This window comes from Heptranchias perlo, chromosome 10 (assembly GCF_035084215.1).
Source record: "Heptranchias perlo isolate sHepPer1 chromosome 10, sHepPer1.hap1, whole genome shotgun sequence".
NCBI lineage: Eukaryota > Metazoa > Chordata > Chondrichthyes > Hexanchiformes > Hexanchidae > Heptranchias > Heptranchias perlo.
Window position 1 is genome coordinate 9,180,069 of NC_090334.1, and position 20,529 is coordinate 9,200,597.

The window sequence follows — 20,529 nt, forward strand, 5'->3', positions numbered from 1 at the left end:
CTCTTCCAGTGGGTGAAATGCTACTGCCCAGTGCCTTGTGAAGCCATACAGACCAGAAGGTCCCAGGTCCCAGTCACTTAGCTCACCTCAGCCAAGACAGTGTTCCTTCTCCTGATCACAAGAACATATTGCAATGGGCAGAGTATTTACCCACTAGGTCTTCACTGAAGCCCTCTATCGCCTGTTGAAAACTTACCACAAACAAATGCATCCTGGATGTGAGTAGGATGTGGTATCAGACATGGGGAGTTGACATTAATTGCCCAAGCTGTCCTGATGAGCTACTTGGCAAGGACACTGTAGAATACATAAAACCCATAAAGAACAGACAGTCCCAGGAGTGATTCCTGGTCTGTGCTTGGCTAGCTGTTCTCAGCTGGGGATGCTACGATTGGCCTCAGCACCACTGGGCTAGGTGGTGGGAAAAATCAGCCAGGCGTCTCACCCCAGTGACCACTGCATCACTGTCCAGTGACCACTGCATGTTGGGTGAGGCCAGGATTGGGCTTGGCGGTGACGCCCTCTGTTGTAGAATAGCCTGTCTTGGCTGACTGATGAAGAATGATCAACTTTGATCATGTCCTGCAGGACTCCCAGGTCAGGAAACCATATGGCAGTAAGAAAGAAAGACTCGCATTTCTGTAGCGCCTTTGACGACCTTAGAACATCGCAAAGCGCTTTACAGTGTGAAGTATAATCACTGTTGTAATGTAGGAAACACGGCAGCCAATTTGCGCACAGCAAGCTCCCACAAACAGCAAAGTGATAATGACCAGATAATCAGTTTTAATGACGTTGGTTGAGGAATAAATATTGGCTAGGATACTGGGGAGAACTCCCCTGCTTTGCTTTGAAATAGTGCCATGGGATCTTTTACAGCCACCAGAGAGGGCAAACGGGGCCTCAGTATAACGTCTCATCCGAAAGGCAGCACCTCCGACAGTGCAGCACTCCCTCAGTACTGCACTTGGAGTGTCAGCCTGTGTAATGCCCACACCCACAGACCCAGTGACAACAGCCTTTTGCACTGTCCTCTCTCCTTTTTGACGTTATGGAGTCTCTGGAGTGGGACTTGAACCCACGACCTTTGAACTCAAGAGGTGAGAGTGCTACCCCCTGAGCTACGACTGACACTAAGAGCCAGCATTTTAGGAGAGGATGGGCGGAGGGAAATTTTCCAAAAGAAAAATTGACTCAGGAGTATTCTTTAGTGATTTACTGCAATTACAGAAAGTGGGCCCTAGTTGTGATCTCTGTGTTTGTGTAGCAGAGCTTAGTAATAAGCACACATGGTTGGTAAGTGCCTTTAATAGATGTAATTTTATACATGGGGCTTTTACTCATTCGCAGACAATATAATATACCGCAAAGAGTTTTGTTTTAAGTTTTTGTCTGTGAGCAGTGCCACGGGAAATGAATTATAATCGATGTAATTTTATACCGCAGTGCTCTTGGGGAAAGATCCTGGGCATGGAGCAAATTGCACTATAATCTGCTAAAGAATGCAAACTGTAGTCTGAGCTGCTCCAAGATATTACTTAACTCCGGTGAACAGAAAATCGCACAGAAACACAGAGGTACATGGAAAGAAAAATCACAAACGCTGCAATTCTGAAATAAAAACAGAACATGCTGGAAATAAACAGCAGGCTTTTTGGCATCTGAAAGGCAACATTTCATATGGGACAGACCTCTACATTACTAATCCAGAAACATAACCGCTACACTGCTGCACACTGGGTACGCTAATGTAGTAGTTATGTTACTGGGCTAATAATCTGAAGAATATGAGTTCAAATCCCACCATGGGGCTTTGAGAATTTGAATTCAGTTTAAAAAATCTGGAAATAAAAAGCTGGTATCTGTAAAAATGATCATGAAGCTGTCGGTTTGTGGTAAAATACTCAACTGGTTCACTAATGTCCTTCAGGGAAGGAAACCAGCTGTCCTACCCATTCTGGCCTATAGGTGACTCCAGTCGCACATCACTGATTGACTCTTAATTGCTCTCTGAAGGGGCCTAGCAAGCCACTCAGTTGTATCAAACCCGTTACCAGCGATTCATGAAGGCATCCCACCACCACCTTCTCAGGCCAGCCTTACCTGTGATGCCCACATCCCGAGAATCAATTTAAAAAATAGATCTGAAGAGAGGTTACATGCATGACACTGTCCCTATACATGCGCGCATACACATGTGCAAACATACACCGGTGGACATCTACCTTTGCTCTAGACATACCTGTATGTAAGCATATACATCTTTGTGTACCACCAGTTTTATATACACATGCGCCTTTACCCATAGTTACGCACATATCCTGCACCTACAGACGGATACATGTCCCTGTATCTATATGCACTCACATGTATCTCTTTCTTTTTGTTAACTTTCTCTCCTTTTGTCCTAAAGGTGTTGACTCTTGCTGTGATAAGGTTCTTCGATCACCTTATCCAAGTGGCCATTGTTCATAAATAGTGAGTTTTGGCAGGCTGCTCGACCACAGGGTGCATCATATCTGACCCTGATCCTACCCTCACTTGATGTCCACAGTAAAACTGTAATGTGAATACTGCCCAACAAAAACAGATGGCGGCATCCTTTCAAATGCTCATTCTTCACTGCCTTTCCCCCTAAGAGTCTTGCGTCTCACCTCTGGATATGGTCAGGTTGTTGGTCTGAAAGTTCACCAGAAGTTTCCAAAAGTTCGCACAAAGTGCAGGAACATAATCAGCCACACTCTGGGAAGCGGAATATTTCCTTCCCAACCTTGATCCAGGAAAAGCAACTGTTCCTTAAGTGCTTGGTTTCTTAATGATGTCCATAACTAAATATGATCCAGAAAAAAAAACTTGCAGTTCACCCATCACGGCATCCAAATGTTATTTTTTTAAATGACTCCAAGGTTTTTTGCCTCCACTACCATGTTGGTTGATCGTTACCAACTCCGCCTTGGGACGGTTTACTGCGTTAAAGACGCTATATAAATGCAAGCTGTTGTTGTGTGGACACCTCGTGCACTGCTCTAGTCTGACCCTGCCCGAGTATTCCCCATCAAACCACCACCAAGATAGAAGGGGCCTCGATGCAGACCCAGAACAAGGTGGGATGACAACATGAAAGTGCTTCTTAACAGCATGGGTCTCACTACCGTTGAGACACAAGTGAGAACCCTGAAGTGAGACCAAAGGTTGGAAAATGCTGGTAGCAGCAACACCCTCTTATGGATGAGCCCCTAGTAAATAAATAAAATAATAAACTCCCACTCCACAGACTCGAGCACGTCATCTAGGCTGACACTCCAGGACAGTACTGAGGGAGTGCTGCACTGTCAGAGGTGCCGTCTTTCGGATGACACGTTAAACCGAGGCTCCCGTCTGACATCTCAGGTGGACGTAAAAGATCCCACGGCCACTATTGGAAAAAGAGCATGGGAGTTCTCCCCGGTGTCCTGACCAACATTTATCCCTCAACCAATTTAACTAAAAAAATAAATTACCTGGTCATTATCACATTGCTGTTTGTGGGAGCTTGCTGTGCGTAAATTGGCTGCCACGTTTCCTACATTACAACAGTGACTACACTTCAAATGTACTTCATTGGCTATAAAGTGCTTTGGGACATCTGGAGTTCTTGAAAGTCGCTATAGAAATGCAAGTTCTTTCTTTCTTAAACTACCCTACATGTGAATCCATTCTTGTGAAGCTAGCTGCTTCTTTGGCTCATTTGTTTCAACTGTTCCTGTCAATCAATGCCCCATTCAATAGAAAATCCCAAACACCATCCTATTGATAAGGTATTCGAGCAAGGCCGTGATAACGATAGACTAATATTTGTACTGCTAATTGTGTCAAACCTCTTGGGAATCAAAAAGCCCCAGGTTCAATTCCTGGCCTGTGCTGAGTTAGCTAGAATTGGTCTTCGAGCCCCAGAGTTAGGGAGGACAAAATCAGGGTTCGTGTGAATGTCAGCTGAGGACAAGTATGACCATAACTGTAAGGACCCCACTGTTGAATGACCTGTCAATACTCCCATCTTTGTAGAAGTAATACTGAGCACTGGAAGTTCCATAGGATTCCCACCACATTTCCTGTGAAACGGGAAAGTAGAACATATCAAACTCTAGACCCATTTCGTACAGACGAAAACTACTGATTGCTTTTATTTATAATTAGATGATTTGTTCCAGCAAAAATATTGACATGCCATATAACACAGGTAGTCATTTACAGTGTGTACAATTAGAATGCTTAAAGGATCACTTCTTCTTCCGGCTTCTTCAGGCGAACTCTTGAAATGACATTCTCTTGTAAGCCACCCTGCTTACAGAGTCCGGTTCACCCGATACAATATCGGCACTGTAGCAGAACTCCTGGACGCTTGGGTTTCATTCTTTTACTGCCTTTGGAAATCCATTTCTCGGAGGATTCTGCTTAACGGCCAACTTTGCCGAGTTTACAGGTCACTCATAATAAGGCAATTAGCTGATGAGTTGACACGTGGCTGCATGAAATCATAAAACAATAAGCTTTGTTTAGAAAGACCAGATTGAACTGTTAGATCAGTTGTGTAACACATTTCTGGTCATAGTACTTACATTGATATCTTTCTTTGATGGAAACACACTGTTTCCATCAAAGAAAGCCTTTGTCTTCACTAATCATTGATCAACGAGAATCTGCCTAGCCTTATGGATTGACTGGCTCGTGTCCTCCATTTTAAACTTGGGACAGGAGCCTTCATTTTATGTAAAATAAAAGCAAAATACTGCAGATGCTGGAAATCTGAAATAAAAACTGAAAATGCTGAAAAACACTCAGCAGGTCAGGCAGCATCTGTGGCGAGAGAAACAGAGTTAACATTTCAGGCAAAAACCTTTCATCAGAACTGGAAGATGTTCGGGATTTAACAGTTTGTAAGCAAGTACAGAGCCGTGGGGGGGGGGGAATGGAAGAACAAAAGGGAAGGGTCTGGGATAGGGTGGAGGGCAGGAGTGATTAAATGACAAAAGGGATAATGGTGCAAGGTAAAAGGGGTTGGTAATGGGACAAGTAAAGAAACAAAAGATGGGTCCAGAGGAGTAATTTTTACAGCAGAATAGCAGAGGGGGAGGGAAGCTTGGAAAATCTGGCAAAGAGGAGAAGGCTTCCATGGCCCGGGAATGTGGTGGAAAAAGGTGGGTAAACCCCAGGGTGTGGACCCCTCTGCCAGTCGTTTACAGATGGGGACCCCCACCCCAAGCATCAGCCTACAACTCCTCCACTCCCAGTGGCTCTGGTGCAGCCATCCTCCATTACCAGCATCTGTTGTCTGAGTAAATGGAAGCAGTGGTTAAGATCTAAAGTTGTTAGATTCATTTTATATCTGAGTTACTATTGCTTTGAAAGACGATTTAAGATTTTTAGTCTGTTTTAGGGACATTGCCGCCACAGATTGGCTGCTGCATTTGTCTACATAACAGTCACCGCACATCAAAAAGTAATTTATTGCCTGAAGCACTTTAGGGCACTTAGCACTGTGGTGTATTTTGTGATGTGGTAAATTGGATGTGTGACTTGCTTAGAGGTTGTGATGTGGAGATGCCGGTGATGGACTGGGGTTGACAATTGTAAACAATTTTACAACACCAAGTTATAGTCCAGCAATTTTATTTTAAATTCACAAGCTTTCGGAGATTTTCTCCTTCCTCAGGCAAATGTCTTTCCAGTTACAAACATTCATTTCCCTGGCTTATTAATCGTAGCTGAAAAATACTGCAGTGAACAAGTAGTGAAGGTGACTGGAAAATCTGGAATCCTCTCCCTCCAAAAGGCTGTGGATACTTTGTGGGGGGGTGGGGGGAGGTCAATTGGAGCTTTCAAGACTGAAATTGATAGATTTTTGTTGGGTAAGGGCATCAAGGAATATTAAGCTAAGGCTGGTAAATGGAATTGAGGTACAGATCAGCCATGATCTAATTGAATAACGGAGCAGGCCCAAGGGGCTGAATGGCCTCCTGTTCCTAATGTTCTTATGAAAAGCTAGTAGGACAGTGAGAACCCATAACTTATGTACTTGTCACCATCGGTACTTAAAACATTTGCCTGAGGAAGGAGAAAATCTCCGAAAGCTTGTGAATTTAAAATAAAATTGCTGGACTATAACTTGGTGTTGTAAAATTGTTTACAATTGCTTAGAGGTTGCAAGCAATGTGTTGTGATCAGTGAGTATTTGTCTTTACACAGAAGCGTGCCTTGGCCCAGCTCTGTCCCTCATCTCCATATTATTGTTCTCTTTAGTGAGACACCACCACTAGGGTTGCCTACTCTGGTTGGACGTATTCCGGGAGGTTTCATCACATGACCTCCCACCCCCACTCTTCTGCCATTGGTGGCCCGACCCGTTCATCCTCGCGGTGCCCTGCCTTCCCACACCAATTGGAAACTGAACAGATTCTTTGTTACCCAAGCGGATGATTCTTTACTGTCAGTAAACAGCCTTTCTTTTCCCATTTACGATTTTTTTTTAATGCCAATATGATCTTTCTCCCGGGTTGCTCGTAGCAATGTCTGGGACCTTAATCTTTAATTCCTGGAGGCTCCAGGCCAATCTGTGATGGGTTGGCAACCCTAGCCACCACCGGCAGAGTGGGTAACCCCTATCTGAAAGTCAAGTAATGACCGCACTGCAGGCAGATACAGATAGAATTGGCCAGTGGGTGGACAAATTGAGTACGTTCATGGAAGTAGTAGCTAGCGAAAGCTTGGCTGTGATGTTGTGCATCCATCTTTCCAGTTACAAACATTCATTTCCCTGGCTTATTAATCGTAGCTGAAAAATACTGCAGTGAACAAGTAGTGAAGGTGACTGGAAAATCTGGAATCCTCTCCCTCCAAAAGGCTGTGGATACTTTGTGGGGGGGTGGGGGGAGGTCAATTGGAGCTTTCAAGACTGAAATTGATAGATTTTTGTTGGGTAAGGGCATCAAGGAATATTAAGCTAAGGCTGGTAAATGGAATTGAGGTACAGATCAGCCATGATCTAATTGAATAACGGAGCAGGCCCAAGGGGCTGAATGGCCTCCTGTTCCTAATGTTCTTATGAAAAGCTAGTAGGACAGTGAGAACCCATAACTTATGTACTTGTCACCATCGGTACTTAAGTGTGCTGCAAAGTCTATAACTTTGCCAGTGATTGTGTATGGTAGGCTACAGAGAAAAAGAATTCTTACTCCTGCACTCTCTGGACCATAGAACCCTAGCGATTTATAGTACGGAAAGAGCTCATTTGGCTCACCATGTCGTGTTCCAGCTGTTTGCGAGAGCAGTTCAAAACTAATCCCACTGCCTGGCTCTCTCCCCACAGCCCTATATCCTTCTCTGCTTCAAATATTTATCAATTCTGCCCTTAAAACTGCAATGGTCCCTGCCTCAGCACCACTTGTGCAGGACCAACGTCACCTTTACACTTGTCTGCATGAAGCTTCATCAACTATTGACCCCCAGCCTCAACAGCTTTTTGGGGGAGAGAGTTCTGTATTTCCACTTTCCTTTGCGTGAAGAAGTGCTTCCTGACATCAGTCTTGAATGGCCTGGTTCTAATTTGAAGGTTGTGCCCCCTTGTTCTGGACTCACCCACCAGCGGAAATAGTTTCTCTCTATCTACCCTATCAAATCCTTTAATCATCTTACGCACCTCAGATTAGATCACCCCTCAATCTTCTATATTCTAGGGACCACACTCCCAATCACTATCCAGTGACTGCTACTTTTAAAAACTTGTCTGCATGAAGCTTCATCAACTTTTTTTTTATTCGTTCATGGGATGTGGACGTCGCTGGCGAGGCCAGCATTTATTGCCCATCTCTAATTGCCCTCGAGAAGGTGGTGGTGAGCCGTCTTCTTGAACAGCTGCAGTCCGTGTGGTGACGGTTCTCCCACAGTGCTGTTAGGAAGGGAGGTCCAGGACTTTGACCCAGCGACGATGAAGGAACGGTGATATATTTCCATGTCGGGATGGTGTGTGACTTGGAGGGGAACGTGCAGGTGGTGTTGTTCCCATGTGCCTGCTGCTCTTGTCCTTCTAGGTGTTAGAGGTCGCTGGTTTGGGAGATGCTGTCGAAGAAGCCTTGGCGAGTTGCTGCAGTGCATCCTGTGGATTGTACACACTGCAGCCACAGTGCGCCGGTGGTGAAGGGAGTGAATGTTTAGGGTGGTGGATGGGGTGCCAATCAAGCGGGCTGCTTTATCTTGGATGGTGTCGAGCTTCTTGAGTGTTGTTGGAGCTGCACTCATCCAAGCAAGTGGAGAATATTCCATCACACTCCTGACTTGTGCCTTGTAGATGGTGGAAAGGCTTTGTGGAGTCAGGAGGTGAGTCACTCGCCGCAGAATACCCAGCCTCTGACCTGCTCTCGTAGCCACAGTATTTATGTGGCTGGTCCAGTTAAGTTTCTGGTCAATGGTGACCCCCAGGATGTTGATGGTGGGGGATTCGGCGATGGTAATGCCGTTGAATGTCAAGGGGAGGTGGTTAGACTCTCTCTTGTTGGAGATGGTCATTGCCTGGCACTTATCTGGCGCGAATGTTACTTGCCACTTATGAGCCCAAGCCTGGATGTTGTCCAGGTCTTGCTGCATGCGGGCTCGGACTGCTTCATTATTTGAGGGGTTGCGAATGGAACTGAACACAGTGCAGTCATCAGCGAACATCCCCATTTCTGACCTTATGATGGAGGGAAGGTCATTGATGAAGCAGCTGAAGATGGTTGGGCCAAGGACACTGCCCTGAGGAACTCCTGCAGCAATGTCCTGGGGCTGAGATGATTGGCCTCCAAAAACCACCACCATCTTCCTTTGTGCTAGGTATGACTCCAGCCATTGGAGAGTTTTCCCCCTGATTCCCATTGACTTCAATTTTATTAGGGCTCTTTGGTGCCATACTCGGTCAAATGCTGCCTTGATGTCAAGGGCAGTCACTCTCACCTCACCGCTGGAATTCAGCTCTTTTGCCCATGTTTGGACCAAGGCCGTAATGAGGTCTGGAGCCGAGTGGTCCTGGCGGAACCCAAACTGAGCATCGGTGAGCAGGTTATTGGTGAGTAAGTGCCACTTGATAGCACTGTTGACGACACCTTCCATCACTTTGCTGATGATTGAGAGTAGACTGATGGGGCGGTAATTGGCCGGATTGGATTTGTCTTGCTTTTTGTGGGACAAGACATACCTGGGCAATTTTCCACATTGTCGGGTAGATGCCAGTGTTGTAGCTGTACTGGAACAGTTTGGCTAGAGGCGCAGCTAGTTCTGGAGCACAAGTCTTCAGCACTACAGCTGGGATGTTGTCGGGGCCCATAGCCTATTAACGGGCCTGTGTCTTTTTTTTTGCCCAATTCACGCTGTAATTTTGTAACTATTTACTCTGGCTCTACTGCCTTCTCCCAGTTGCAAATTTGACCACTTTGCATTAAGTTTCTGAGTCCTGGTAATTTATGGAAATGAGAAACAGTGACCCTTGGGGAATCCTACTCAGTATTTCTCCAAGTTGGGCTGAATGGCCTGTTTCCGCGCTGTACATTCTATGTAATTCTATGTAACTAGTACTCAGAGGAGTCATATTAGGATGTTATTTCCCCAAGAAGTCGAGGAGGTTGGTTCTTCCCCTTCGAAATCCATGTTGGTTACTGGACTGTTATTTTACAGAAACTCTTCAAGTTTACTCCTTCAGATCAATTCAATTATTTTTACACAGCGTTGTTTAAAATTCTCATTCTCGTATTCAAATCCCTCCCTATCTCCTCCAGCAATAGAATCCTCCAAGAACTCTGTATTCCTCCAATTCTGGCCTCCTGTGCATTCCCCTCTTCCTTTGCCCCACTATTGGTGGCTGTGCCTTCCGCTGCCTAGGCCCTAAGCTCTGGAATTCCCTCCCTAAACCTCTCCGCCTCTCTCTCCTCCTTTAAGATGCTGCTTAGACCTACCTCTTCGACCAAGCTTTTGCTCACCTGTCCTAAAATCTCCTTATGTGGCTCGGTGTCACATGTTGTCTGATAACGCTCCTGTGAAGCGCCTTGGGACGTTTTGCTACTTTAAAGCGCTATATAAATGCAACTTGTTGTTGCTTTGAATGCAGAGGTTCACATGCTGGGTTAGCCATCATTTGTTGAACTGGAGCTACTGGAGCATGCTTTGGGCCATTGGATTTTGGGGTTATCTTTTTTTTTTCGTTCATGGGATGTGGGCGTTGCTGGCGAGGCCGGCATTTATTGCCCATCCCTAATTGCCCTTGAGAAGGTGGTGGTGAGCCGCCTTCTTGAACCGCTGCAGTCCGTGTGGTGAAGGTTCTCCCACAGTGCTGTTGGGCCAAGGACACTGCCTTGAGGAACTCCTGCAGCAATGTCCTGGGGCTGAGATGATTGGCCTCCAACAACCACTACCATCTCCCTTTGTGCTAGGTATGACTCCAGCCACTGGAGAGTTTTCCCCCTGATTCCCATTGACTTCAATTTTACTAGGGCTCCTTGGCGCCACACTCGGTCAAATACTGCCTTGATGTCAAGGGCAGTCATTCTCACCTCACCTCTGGAATTCAGCTCTTTTATCCATGTTTGGACCAAGGCTGTTTTGAGGTCTGGAGCCGAGTGGTCCTGGCGGAACCCAAACTGAGCATCGGTGAGCAGGTAATTGGTGAGGAAGTGCTGCTTGAGAGCACTGTCGACGACACCTTCCATCACTTTGCTGATGATTGAGAGTAGACTGATGGGGCGAAAATTGGCCGGATTGGATTTGTCCTGCTTTTTGTGGACAGGACATACCTGGGCAATTTTCCACATTGTCGGGTAGATGCCAGTGTTGTAGCTGTACTGGAACAGCTTGGCTAGAGGCGCGGCTAGTTCTGGAGCACAAGTCTTCAGCACTACAGCTGGGATGTTGTCGGGGCCCATAGCCACCTACTGGCGAACACCCCAGCACAGGCTCTGTAATGTAGTAATGCCAGGCTTCCAAAGCAATGCTCAACTAAAAAAAATTCTGCCAGTGAAGGCCGTCAATCAGGAGATTCTAGTTGTAACTTGGTACAGTTGCCTCTGGCCCACCCTGGTAATAGGCCTCTTAACATACAAGAAAGTTCTAGGGTGTTATGGGCTAACCCACAATCTCAATTCTGGTTATATCACCGAGGGGTGAATGCAACCACAAGAGCCCCTGGATTGTACTATTTGAAAGGGGCCTCATGATCCCTGGATTGTGGTTGGTGGAGTTATCTTTAATGATACATGAAATATGTGATGATGACCTGATTTGTAGCGAAGAGAGCAATGATGTTTGTAGCTAATGTGTTTACTCTCCATCCAGATAAGGGTGACCTTATCTTCAGGATCTTTTTTTATGAATGATATCGTCTACAGCCTCTTATACAATCAGGTTTGGCGCAATTAACCCAAAACTACTTTGCAGTAGCAATGTGATTGATATGGCAACCAGCCACCTAGTGTGTCATTTCCTCTGATATTTGTGAACAAGTATGTCAACAGTCCTGCATTCACCTAGATCTTTGAATTTCGCCCTTAGCTTCTTCATAAAGTATGTCTTCCATTTTTCCCTTCCAACGTGGGGTATCGTAATCTAATCTGCATTGAATTTCATCTGGCCATTTACAGAAGTTATCTAGCTCATGCTGTAGATTCTTGTCTGCGTCCTCTGAGTGAGCTCCCTCCCTCCCCCCTCCCCTGTCCTCTATTTTACCGCCTGTGAATATGCAGTTTGTATTGAGTTGCGGAATCCAAGTCATTGATGTAAATTATTTGGCCATTATCTTATTCCTGTTTGTGGGAACTTGCTCTGTGCAAATTGGCTGCTGCGTTTCCTACATTACAACAGTGACTACACTTTAAAAGTATTTCAGTGGCTGTAAAGTGCTTTGGGACATCCTGAGGGTCATGAAAGGCACTATATCAATGCAAGTCTTTCGTTAAATTGGAAACAGCGGGGGTCCTAACATGACCTTGGCTCAGCCTTAGCTCCTTAGCTGCGTTGCTGGCTGGTGGCTTCAGATAACACGACAGCATTGCAGAAATTAGAGTCCTGATAAAGGCATTCTTCATCTCAGCAGAGCATTCCTGTGTCCCAGGACTGGTCCAACCGCATACAGATCCCAATCCAAACATAACATGTCCGAGCAGACTTGAGCCTGTGTACGAGCTCTGCACTTTGTCACTCATACCAAATGCTCTAATAGGAACTGCACACTGCGTTCTTCCAAATTCTTTCAGATGTCTGCTCACGTCGCTATCTGGTCGATAGATTTCAAAGCAAAATGATCTCTGGCAAAGGCTTTTTTAAACCATCATTTTCATTCGGCAGTTTTTACATAATCTAGGCTCACACTTCAATGCTGTTCTGAGGGAGTGCTGTCGGATGAGACGTCTTTCGGATGAGACTTTAAACCGAGGCCCCATCTCTCCTCTCAGGTGGAAATAATAGATCTCGTGACACGATTCAAAGAAGAGCAGGAGAGTTCTCCCTGATGTTAGTGGCCAATATTTATCCTTCAACCGACGTCATGAAAACAGATTATCTGGTTATTATCACATTGCTGTTTGAGGAATCTTGCTGTGCACAAATTGGCTGCCACGTTTCCTACATTACAACAGTGACTACACTTGAAAAGTACTTCATTGGCTGTGAAGGGCCCTGAGGTCGTGAAAGGCCTATATAAATGCAAGTTCTTTCTTTTCTTGGTGTTTCTTTAGTGTTGAGATGCCTCAAAAGTCCGGAACCGAATCAATCCTCAATGGTAGACTGGATAATCTGATACCGAAACCAGGCTCAATACTCCAGGGCACTGCTGACCGATGGGGCCTGGCAGGGTCGACATGTCACTGGCCACTAGGATTTTTCCCACCCAACTCCAGATAACCTTGCAAATCGAAGCCCGAATGGGCACTGGCAGATCTCCAGCACGTGGACCCCCTCCAGAGAATCGATCGAGTGATCGTTCTTCATGCTTCAGCTCAGGCGATGAGTGTTGACTGGCTATCCGATTGTGGAAGGGGGACCACAACTGGGCCCTACCCTTTTCCTCGCCCATCCTCCACAAACCTGCCACCAAGGTCACTGGATAGTGCTCAGGAACCCTGGCTGATGTTCCCCTTTCTAACCCAGAGCCACTGAGATCAATTGTAGCACCCCAACTCTGATCAGGTAATTCAGCCAGGAGCAGAGATTCATCCTGGTCTGTACGGGAGGAAAAGATTTCTGGAATTTTGCCAGTAATAATTTGATTTCTTGTTTTTCTGTGGGAGGTCGCGAACTTAAAACAAAGACAATTCGGTTCCAGACTTTTGAGACAGCTCAAAACTTAAAATGAAGACAAATCACTAACAGGTAAAGGATGGCCAGGGTGAAGATTTGGTACTGGTGGGGTCCTCTATGTGAAGTGAGTAACACTAGTGCTTTAATGATGGAATAAACCAAACTCAACGGCCCGGGAATTGCATTGAGCGGCGAACGTACATCGCACATCGCTCGTAAGTAACAAACTTTTCTCGGGCTCCTGGGCGCCACCTTGTTTTAATGGAGACCTGCAAGGAGTGCAGCGCTCTTTCCCAGGCTTCTCTGAGCTGTGAGAGTGGGGAAAGGATCGCTTTCTCCCCTCAATCAATCAGCTTGAAGCATCCATGACAAGCCGCGCAGTCAGAACCAGGAAGTGAAAGCCTACTTCACAAGCCACGCAGACTAAGGACCAGGAAGTGTCAGTTAGATTAGTAAATTCACTATAAAATCAGTTGGAAAAAGCAAAGTAAATAGAGGGTAAGATTAAGAGACAGAAATAATAAATAAAAAAAATAACAGTTTTAAATTTTTTTTTTCAAATGTCCAACAACAAATAATATTGGGAGGAATGAGATTCCACATTTTTAAAAGTTAATTTTCAGTGCCAGAGAGGTTGTTCGGCAGTCATTAATACTCACCACGCTGTTAAACATTAGCTTAGACTTAAAAAACCCAGCATACCTTTTTTATGGAGAGATTAGTTTGTTTCCAGCTGGGCAATGCAGCAAGTTCACGTTGGTCCATTCATTCACCCGGCGAGATTTCTTTAATGCGAAGCTTTCAAACGAGCTGGGCAAATGGCAGAGCAGATTTCCGTGTTTATCTGCGTGTGCTCTTGCCAGAACTTCCTCTTCCATTTGCCCTAAAATAACGGTGAGCCCTGTTAACATCGCTGTTGTTTCATGAGCAATTTCCGGGTCATTACGTATTGTATAGAAGCTCCACTGATGACCCAATGGTTCAGTCCATTGTTCAGTGTGGTACTGAGCCGTACAGACCCAGAAGGTCCCCACTTTGATCACTGACTGCACTGAGCTAGCTGACCTTAGTAAGGATGGTAGCATATGTGATGCCACAAAGGACCTCTGTGGCTTGGGCTAGAGAGGAGAAAAATGCAGCCAGTGAACATAGGGAGAAAATAGGAACAGGAATAGGCCATTCAGCCCCTCAAGCCTGTTCCGCCATTCAGTTAGATAATGGCTAATCTGTATCTTAACTCCATCTACCCATTTTGGTTCCATAACCCTTAATACCCTTGCCTAACAAAAATCTATCAATCTCAGTTTTGAAATTTTCAATTGACCCCCAGCCTCAACAGCTTTTTGGGGGAGAGAGTTCTGTATTTCCACTATCCTTTGCGTGAAGAAGTGCTTCCTGACATCAGTCTTGAATGGCCTGGTTCTAATTTTAAGGTTGTGCCCCCTTGTTCTGGACTCTCCCACCAGCGGAAATAGTTTCTCTCTACCCTATCAAATCCTTTAATCATCTTAAGCACCTCAATTAGATCACCCCTTAATCGTCTATATTCTAGGGATCACACTCCCAATCACTATCCAGTGACTGCTACTTTAAAAAAATTAATTCTTAGGATATAGACGTCACTGGCAAGGCCGGCATTTATTGCCCATCCCTAATTGCCCTTGAGAAGGTGGTGGTGAGCCGCCTTCTTGAACCGCTGCAGTCCGTGTGGTGAAGGTTCTCCCACAGTGCTATTAGGTAGGGAGTTCCAGGATTTTGACCCAGCGACGATGAAGGGACGGTGATATATTTCCAAGTCAGGATGGTGTGTGACTTGGACCCAAACTTGGAGGTGATGGTGTTGCCATGCACCTGCTGCCCTTGTCCTTCTAGGTTGTGAAAGTCACGGGTTTGGGAGCTGCTGTCGAAGGACGGTGCTGTACTGGAGAGAGAGTGTGTATAATATGTACACACATACAGAGTCGTCAGTTGAGGATCGGGTCAGGCTCCTTGATACACTCTGTAGTTGAATAGTATGCCGATACTCAATGTCTAGGCGCGCACATGACGAATGGCCACTTTGAGTACCAGAGAGCTTTGCAGAATAGAACTCAGCAAGAGCCAACACCTTTAGGAGAAAGAGGATGGGGGCTAAAAGATAAAGCGCATGGGAACAACTGAAAACTGAGAGTGAGAGTCAGGATATCTCTCTACTGTTTGTAATTATCTGCTGTACTCATCCATTAATGAGGAGGCATCTCTAATTTTCTTCTCTAGCTTATACGATGCAGCAATCTGACTTGACCTTATTAATGTGATGGGAGCAGTTAAACCCCAAAGGAAATGGACTGTCCAAGGCTTTATATTTTCCATTTAAAGTATAAATGGCTTTGTACCTGCAGAGATGTGTGTATTTTAAGCACAGCAAGTGAAGCAGCTAATCCTTCCTCTGTTGCGTATGTGGGAACTGGATGTCGCCATGACCTTCACCCAAAGAACAACAAAAAGGCCTGGAAATGCGTCTCACTGACAGATGGGCAGCACTTGGCACTCAACCACTTATTTTGAGAGAGAAAGAGCAAAAGAACAAAATAAAAAAGTCTCGTCAACACCACTCAGTACAGCGACATGATCCTAGCCACATTCACTCTGCACTGAGATTAGAATTAGGAATCACAGTCCAATATTAACAAGCTGGTGGGTGTCCGCCTCCCACTGTGGCTCAGTTGGCAAAGGAAGTGTGTTACTCAGACATACAGACTTGAAGACTTGCTGATCTGTCAGCACCCCTGGGTCACAGAGGGCAAAATCAGTCAAAGTGCTCACTCTCATAAGAACATAAGAAATAGGAGCAGGAGTAGGCCATACGGCCCCTCGAGCCTGCTCCAACATTCAATCAGATCATGGCTGATCTTCAACCTCAACTCCACTTTCCTGCCCGATCCCCATATCCCTTGAGTCCAAAAATCTGTCTACTTCAGCCTTGAATATACTCAAGGACTCAGCATCCACAGCCCCCTGGGGAAGAGAATTCCAAAGATTCACAACCCTCTGAGTGAAGAAATTCCTCCTCATCTCAGTCTTATCCTGCGACTATGCCCCCTAGTTCTAGACTGTCCAGCCAGGGGAAACAACCTCTCGGCATCTACCTTGTCAAGCCCCCTCAGAATTCTATATGTTTCAACACGCTCACCTCTCATTCTTCTAAACTCTAGAGAGTATAAGTCCTTTCTATTCAATCTCTCCTCATAGGACAACCCTCTCATCCCAGGGATTAATCTAGTGAATCTTCGTTGCACCGTCTCTAAGGCAAGTATATCCTTCCTTTGACAAGGAGACCAAAACTGTACACAGTACTCCAGGTGGGGTCTCACTGAAGCCCTGTACAATTGTAGTAAGCCTGCTTTACTCTTGTACTCCAACCCCCTTGCAATAAAGGCCAATATGCCATTTGCTTTCCTAATTGCTTGCTGTACCTGCATGCTAACCTTTTGTGTTTTTTGTACCAGGACACCCAAGTCTCTCTGGACACCAACATTTAATAGTTTCTCCCCATTTAAAAAATATCCTGTTTTTCTATCCCTCCTACCAAAGTGAATAACCTCACATCCGATCACTATCCAGGGTGGGTGTGTGCATGTTCAGTGTATATAGGATTAGGCTTAGTGATGCCCACTCCTGGTTTAATAGTCTGCTAACCCTCACTGTTGGTGGGGATTGGTTGTGGTGCTCTCCAAATAACCAGCTGATATTCACTTTCGAGGCTCACACATGAGCACTGAGCATTTGGGTGAAGTCTAGGCTTATATTCCTTCAAGTATAGAAGATTAATGAGTGATCTAATCGAGGTATTTAAAATGATTAGAGGAGTTGATAGGGTAGATAGAGAGGAACTACTTCCTCTGGTGGGAGAGTCCAGAACAAGGGGGCATAACCTTAAAATTAGAGCTAGGCCATTCAGGGGTGATGTCAGGAAGCAGTTCTTCATTCAAAGGGTGGTGGAAATCTGGAAATCTCTCCCCCAAAAAGCTGTTGAGACTGGGGGTCAACTGAAAATTTCAAAACTGAGATTGATAGATTTTTGTTAGGTAAGGGTATTAAGGGTTGCGGAAACAAGGCGGGTAGATGGAGTTAAGATACAGATCAGCCATGATCTGATTGAATGGCGGAACAGGCTCAAGGAGCTGAATGGCCTACACCTGTTCCAATGTCCAGGGAAGGGAGAAACCGATGTACATGGAAACATATGAGTCAGTCCTTTCAGGAGAGATGGGGAGAAAATACTTCACAATTGTTTAACAAACAAGCTAGTGAGTAACTGCACTGCTTGGTGTAATAGTGAGCCATACACGTCAAGAATATCCTAGCTCAGCTTCCGATTTTTGTCTGTGTCTTCTATTCAGCCATAGCACATGGCACAGGTTAGAGGAGAAACTATTTGTTAGCAACAGGTAATCTCTCAATCAAAGAAAAAATGCGCGCGCAAAATCATTCCTGCTTTTCTTTTGAATTGCCTCCTGCTGGTAGTGAATGTTGCAGGGGGTACAGTTCTACTGCCTTTCCCATTATATATAGGTGGGCCTAGATAACAAGTGTCAACCATAGAGGGTATCAGCCAAACACAGTCTTGTTCACAGACACACACATATTCCAATAGGCATCACCAAATAGCGATCAGCGGAGGTAGCCCACGGCTGATTTTTGCAGTCCCAACAGTGTGGAGGCAAATTGTGGGACTCATACTGAAGCTGAGATCTGTTAACGGCACTTTTCAAGTCTGCACTAGATATTTTCTTAGGGTCAGTGTCACCAGTTACTCACAAAAGCATTCTTTGTGTCCCCTACAATCCAGAGTGTATCTTTACCACCCAATACCTAGATAAACGATAGTATAAACCAGGGATCAGAACAGAAAATCCTTACTCTGTACACCGTCTACTGAAATATAACACGTGTCACGAAGTGAATTCTCTCTTTACAGAAGGTGGACTGAGTAAACACTGGACCAAGATGAGGAACAGACTTCAGACTAATAACTGGTTTATTTAAATAAAATACATGAACTAACAGTATATACAGTTTCCACAAAACAATATGTTTTCCTCTACTCTGGTTTATGACAAAATGATAAAACTACAACTTATTACCTCCCTAAACATGGGCTCTGAGACCACTAAGATAATCTTCTCTATCTTAAACCTTTGACGTTAAAGATACACACGCTCTTTTCCTGCGTTCTGACAAAGTAACAGACACGCTGGGACTTAGAGAGACTGCTCCCCACCCTGACCCCCTGGTATCCAGGAGATTCAGGCTTGGCCCAAAGAGCTGTCAAGCAAAGTTACTGCCTTGTGATGAGGGTCTACCTATTTGATATGGGAGCAGGAGGTGCTCCAGCATCTGCTTGGCAAAGCCCCCCGCCCCACACTGTGTGAATAGAATTGAACGGCACCCTACACCCTCAGGAGTTCCCAGGGATCATCATCTCACAACAGAATGAGATATTTGACATTGTATATAATGACTGTTTAAATAGTTTAACTACAACTAGTATAAGTATAACGAACACTTCAGGTCAATATTGTAACCAGACCAGTTCCACGCTCTGGCTTACTGTTGAGAAAAAAAATTGTGTGCAACCTTAGGAGTTATAGCCTTTTATATGCTGAATCTAGCATGGCAGAAATATTATCAACTTTAAAATTCAAAACAGGCAAAAAAAAATCCACATTTACACCCCAAGCATAAAGCAGGAATCAGTGCTGGAACTCTCTTCGTCTATATTGTTTATTACCATCCAGTTGATGCACTTTATCAAATGTTATCCACATTTAACAACTTGCATTTATATAGTACCTTTAATGTAGTAAAACATTACGGTTGTGGTGCCTCACAGGAGCGTTATCAAACAAAAATCTACACTGGGCCAAAGGAGGAGATATTAGGAAAGATGACCAAAAGCTCGGTCAAAGAGCTAAGTTTTAAGGAGGGTCTTAAAGGAGGAGAGAGAGAGAGACGGAGAGGGAATTCCAGAGCTTAGGGCCTAGGCAGCTGAAGGCACAGCCACCAATGGTGGAGCGAAGGGAGTGGGGGATGCACAAGAGGTCAGAGTTGAACGAACGCAGAATTCTTGAAGGGTTGTAGGGCTGGAGGAGGGGGAAGGCAGAATTCTTGAAGGGTTGTAGGGCTGGAGGAGGGGGAATTAAACACGAGGATGAGAATTTTAAATTTGAGGCATTAGGGGATCGGGAACCAAGTATATGGAGAGTGAGGATGGGAGGCCAACCAGGAGAACATAGGAATAGTTAGGTCTAGAGGTGACAACGGCATGGATGAGGGTTTCAGCAGCAGATGGGCTAACATAGAAACATAGAAAATAGGAGCAAGAGTAGGCCATTCAGCCCTTCGGGCCTGCTCCGCCATTCAAAATGATCATAGCTGATCATCTAACTCAGTACCCTGTTCCCACTTTCTCCCCATATCCCTTGATCCCTTCAGCATTAAGAAATATATCTATCTCCTTCTTGAATACATCTAATGACTTGGCCTCCACTGCCTTTTTTTTATTCGTTCATGGGATGTGGGCGTCGCTGGCGAGGCCGGCATTTATTGCCCATCCCTAATTGCCCTTGAGAAGGTGGTGGTGAGCCGCCTTCTTGAACCGCTGCAGTCCGTGTGGTGACGGTTCTCCCACAGTGCTGTTAGGAAGGGAGTTCCAGGACTTTGACCCAGCGACGATGGAGGAACGGCGATATCTTTCCAAGTCGGGATGGTGTGTGACTTGGAGGGGAACATGCAGGTGGTGTTGTTCCCATGTGCCTGCTGCTCTTGTCCTTCTAGGTGGTAGAGGTCGCGGGTTTGGGAGGTGCTGTCGAAGAAACCTTGGCGAGTTGCTGCAGTGCATCCTGTAGATGGTACACACTGCAGCCACAGTGCACCGGTGGTAGAGAATTCCACAGGTTCACCACCAGTGAAGAAATTTCTCCTCATTTCGGTTCTAAATGGCATACCCCGTATCCTGAGACTGTGACCCCTGGTCCTGGATTCCCCATCCATCGGGAACATCCTTCCTGTATCTAGTCTGTCCAGTCCTGTTAGAATTTTATATGTTTCGATGAGATCACCTCTCATTCTTCTAAACTCTAGTGAATATAGGCCGAGTCGACCCAATCTCTCCTCATACGTCAGTCCTGCCATTCCAGGAATCAGTCTGGTAAACCTTCGTTGCACTCCCTCCATGGCAAGGACATCCTTCCTCAG

The 20,529-nt window shown here is 45.4% G+C and overlaps 1 protein-coding gene and 1 long non-coding RNA gene across 6 annotated transcripts in view; one reads left to right on the plus strand and one right to left on the minus strand.

Annotated features, from left to right (window-relative positions):
* Positions 1-20,529, plus strand: part of rad51b (RAD51 paralog B) — a 701,871-nt gene that overhangs the window by 382,769 nt on the left and 298,573 nt on the right. Inside the window, exon 10 of one of the 5 annotated variants that reach the window (XM_067991201.1) lies at positions 18,251-18,311. The exons of the other annotated variants lie outside the window; for them this stretch is intronic. Coding sequence (XP_067847302.1) covers positions 18,251-18,262 — 12 coding nt within the window. The 3' untranslated portion in view covers positions 18,263-18,311. Of the gene's footprint in view, positions 1-18,250; positions 18,312-20,529 lie in introns of those variants that run through there. 5 annotated transcript variants of the gene reach the window in all.
* Positions 4,148-20,529, minus strand: part of LOC137326273 (uncharacterized) — a 56,772-nt gene continuing 40,390 nt past the window's right edge. Inside the window, exons 2-3 of the long non-coding RNA XR_010964155.1 lie at positions 13,993-14,173; positions 4,148-4,504 (exon numbers count right to left, since the gene is read on the minus strand). This is a non-coding gene — a long non-coding RNA (uncharacterized lncRNA). The remainder of the gene's footprint in view (positions 4,505-13,992; positions 14,174-20,529) is intronic.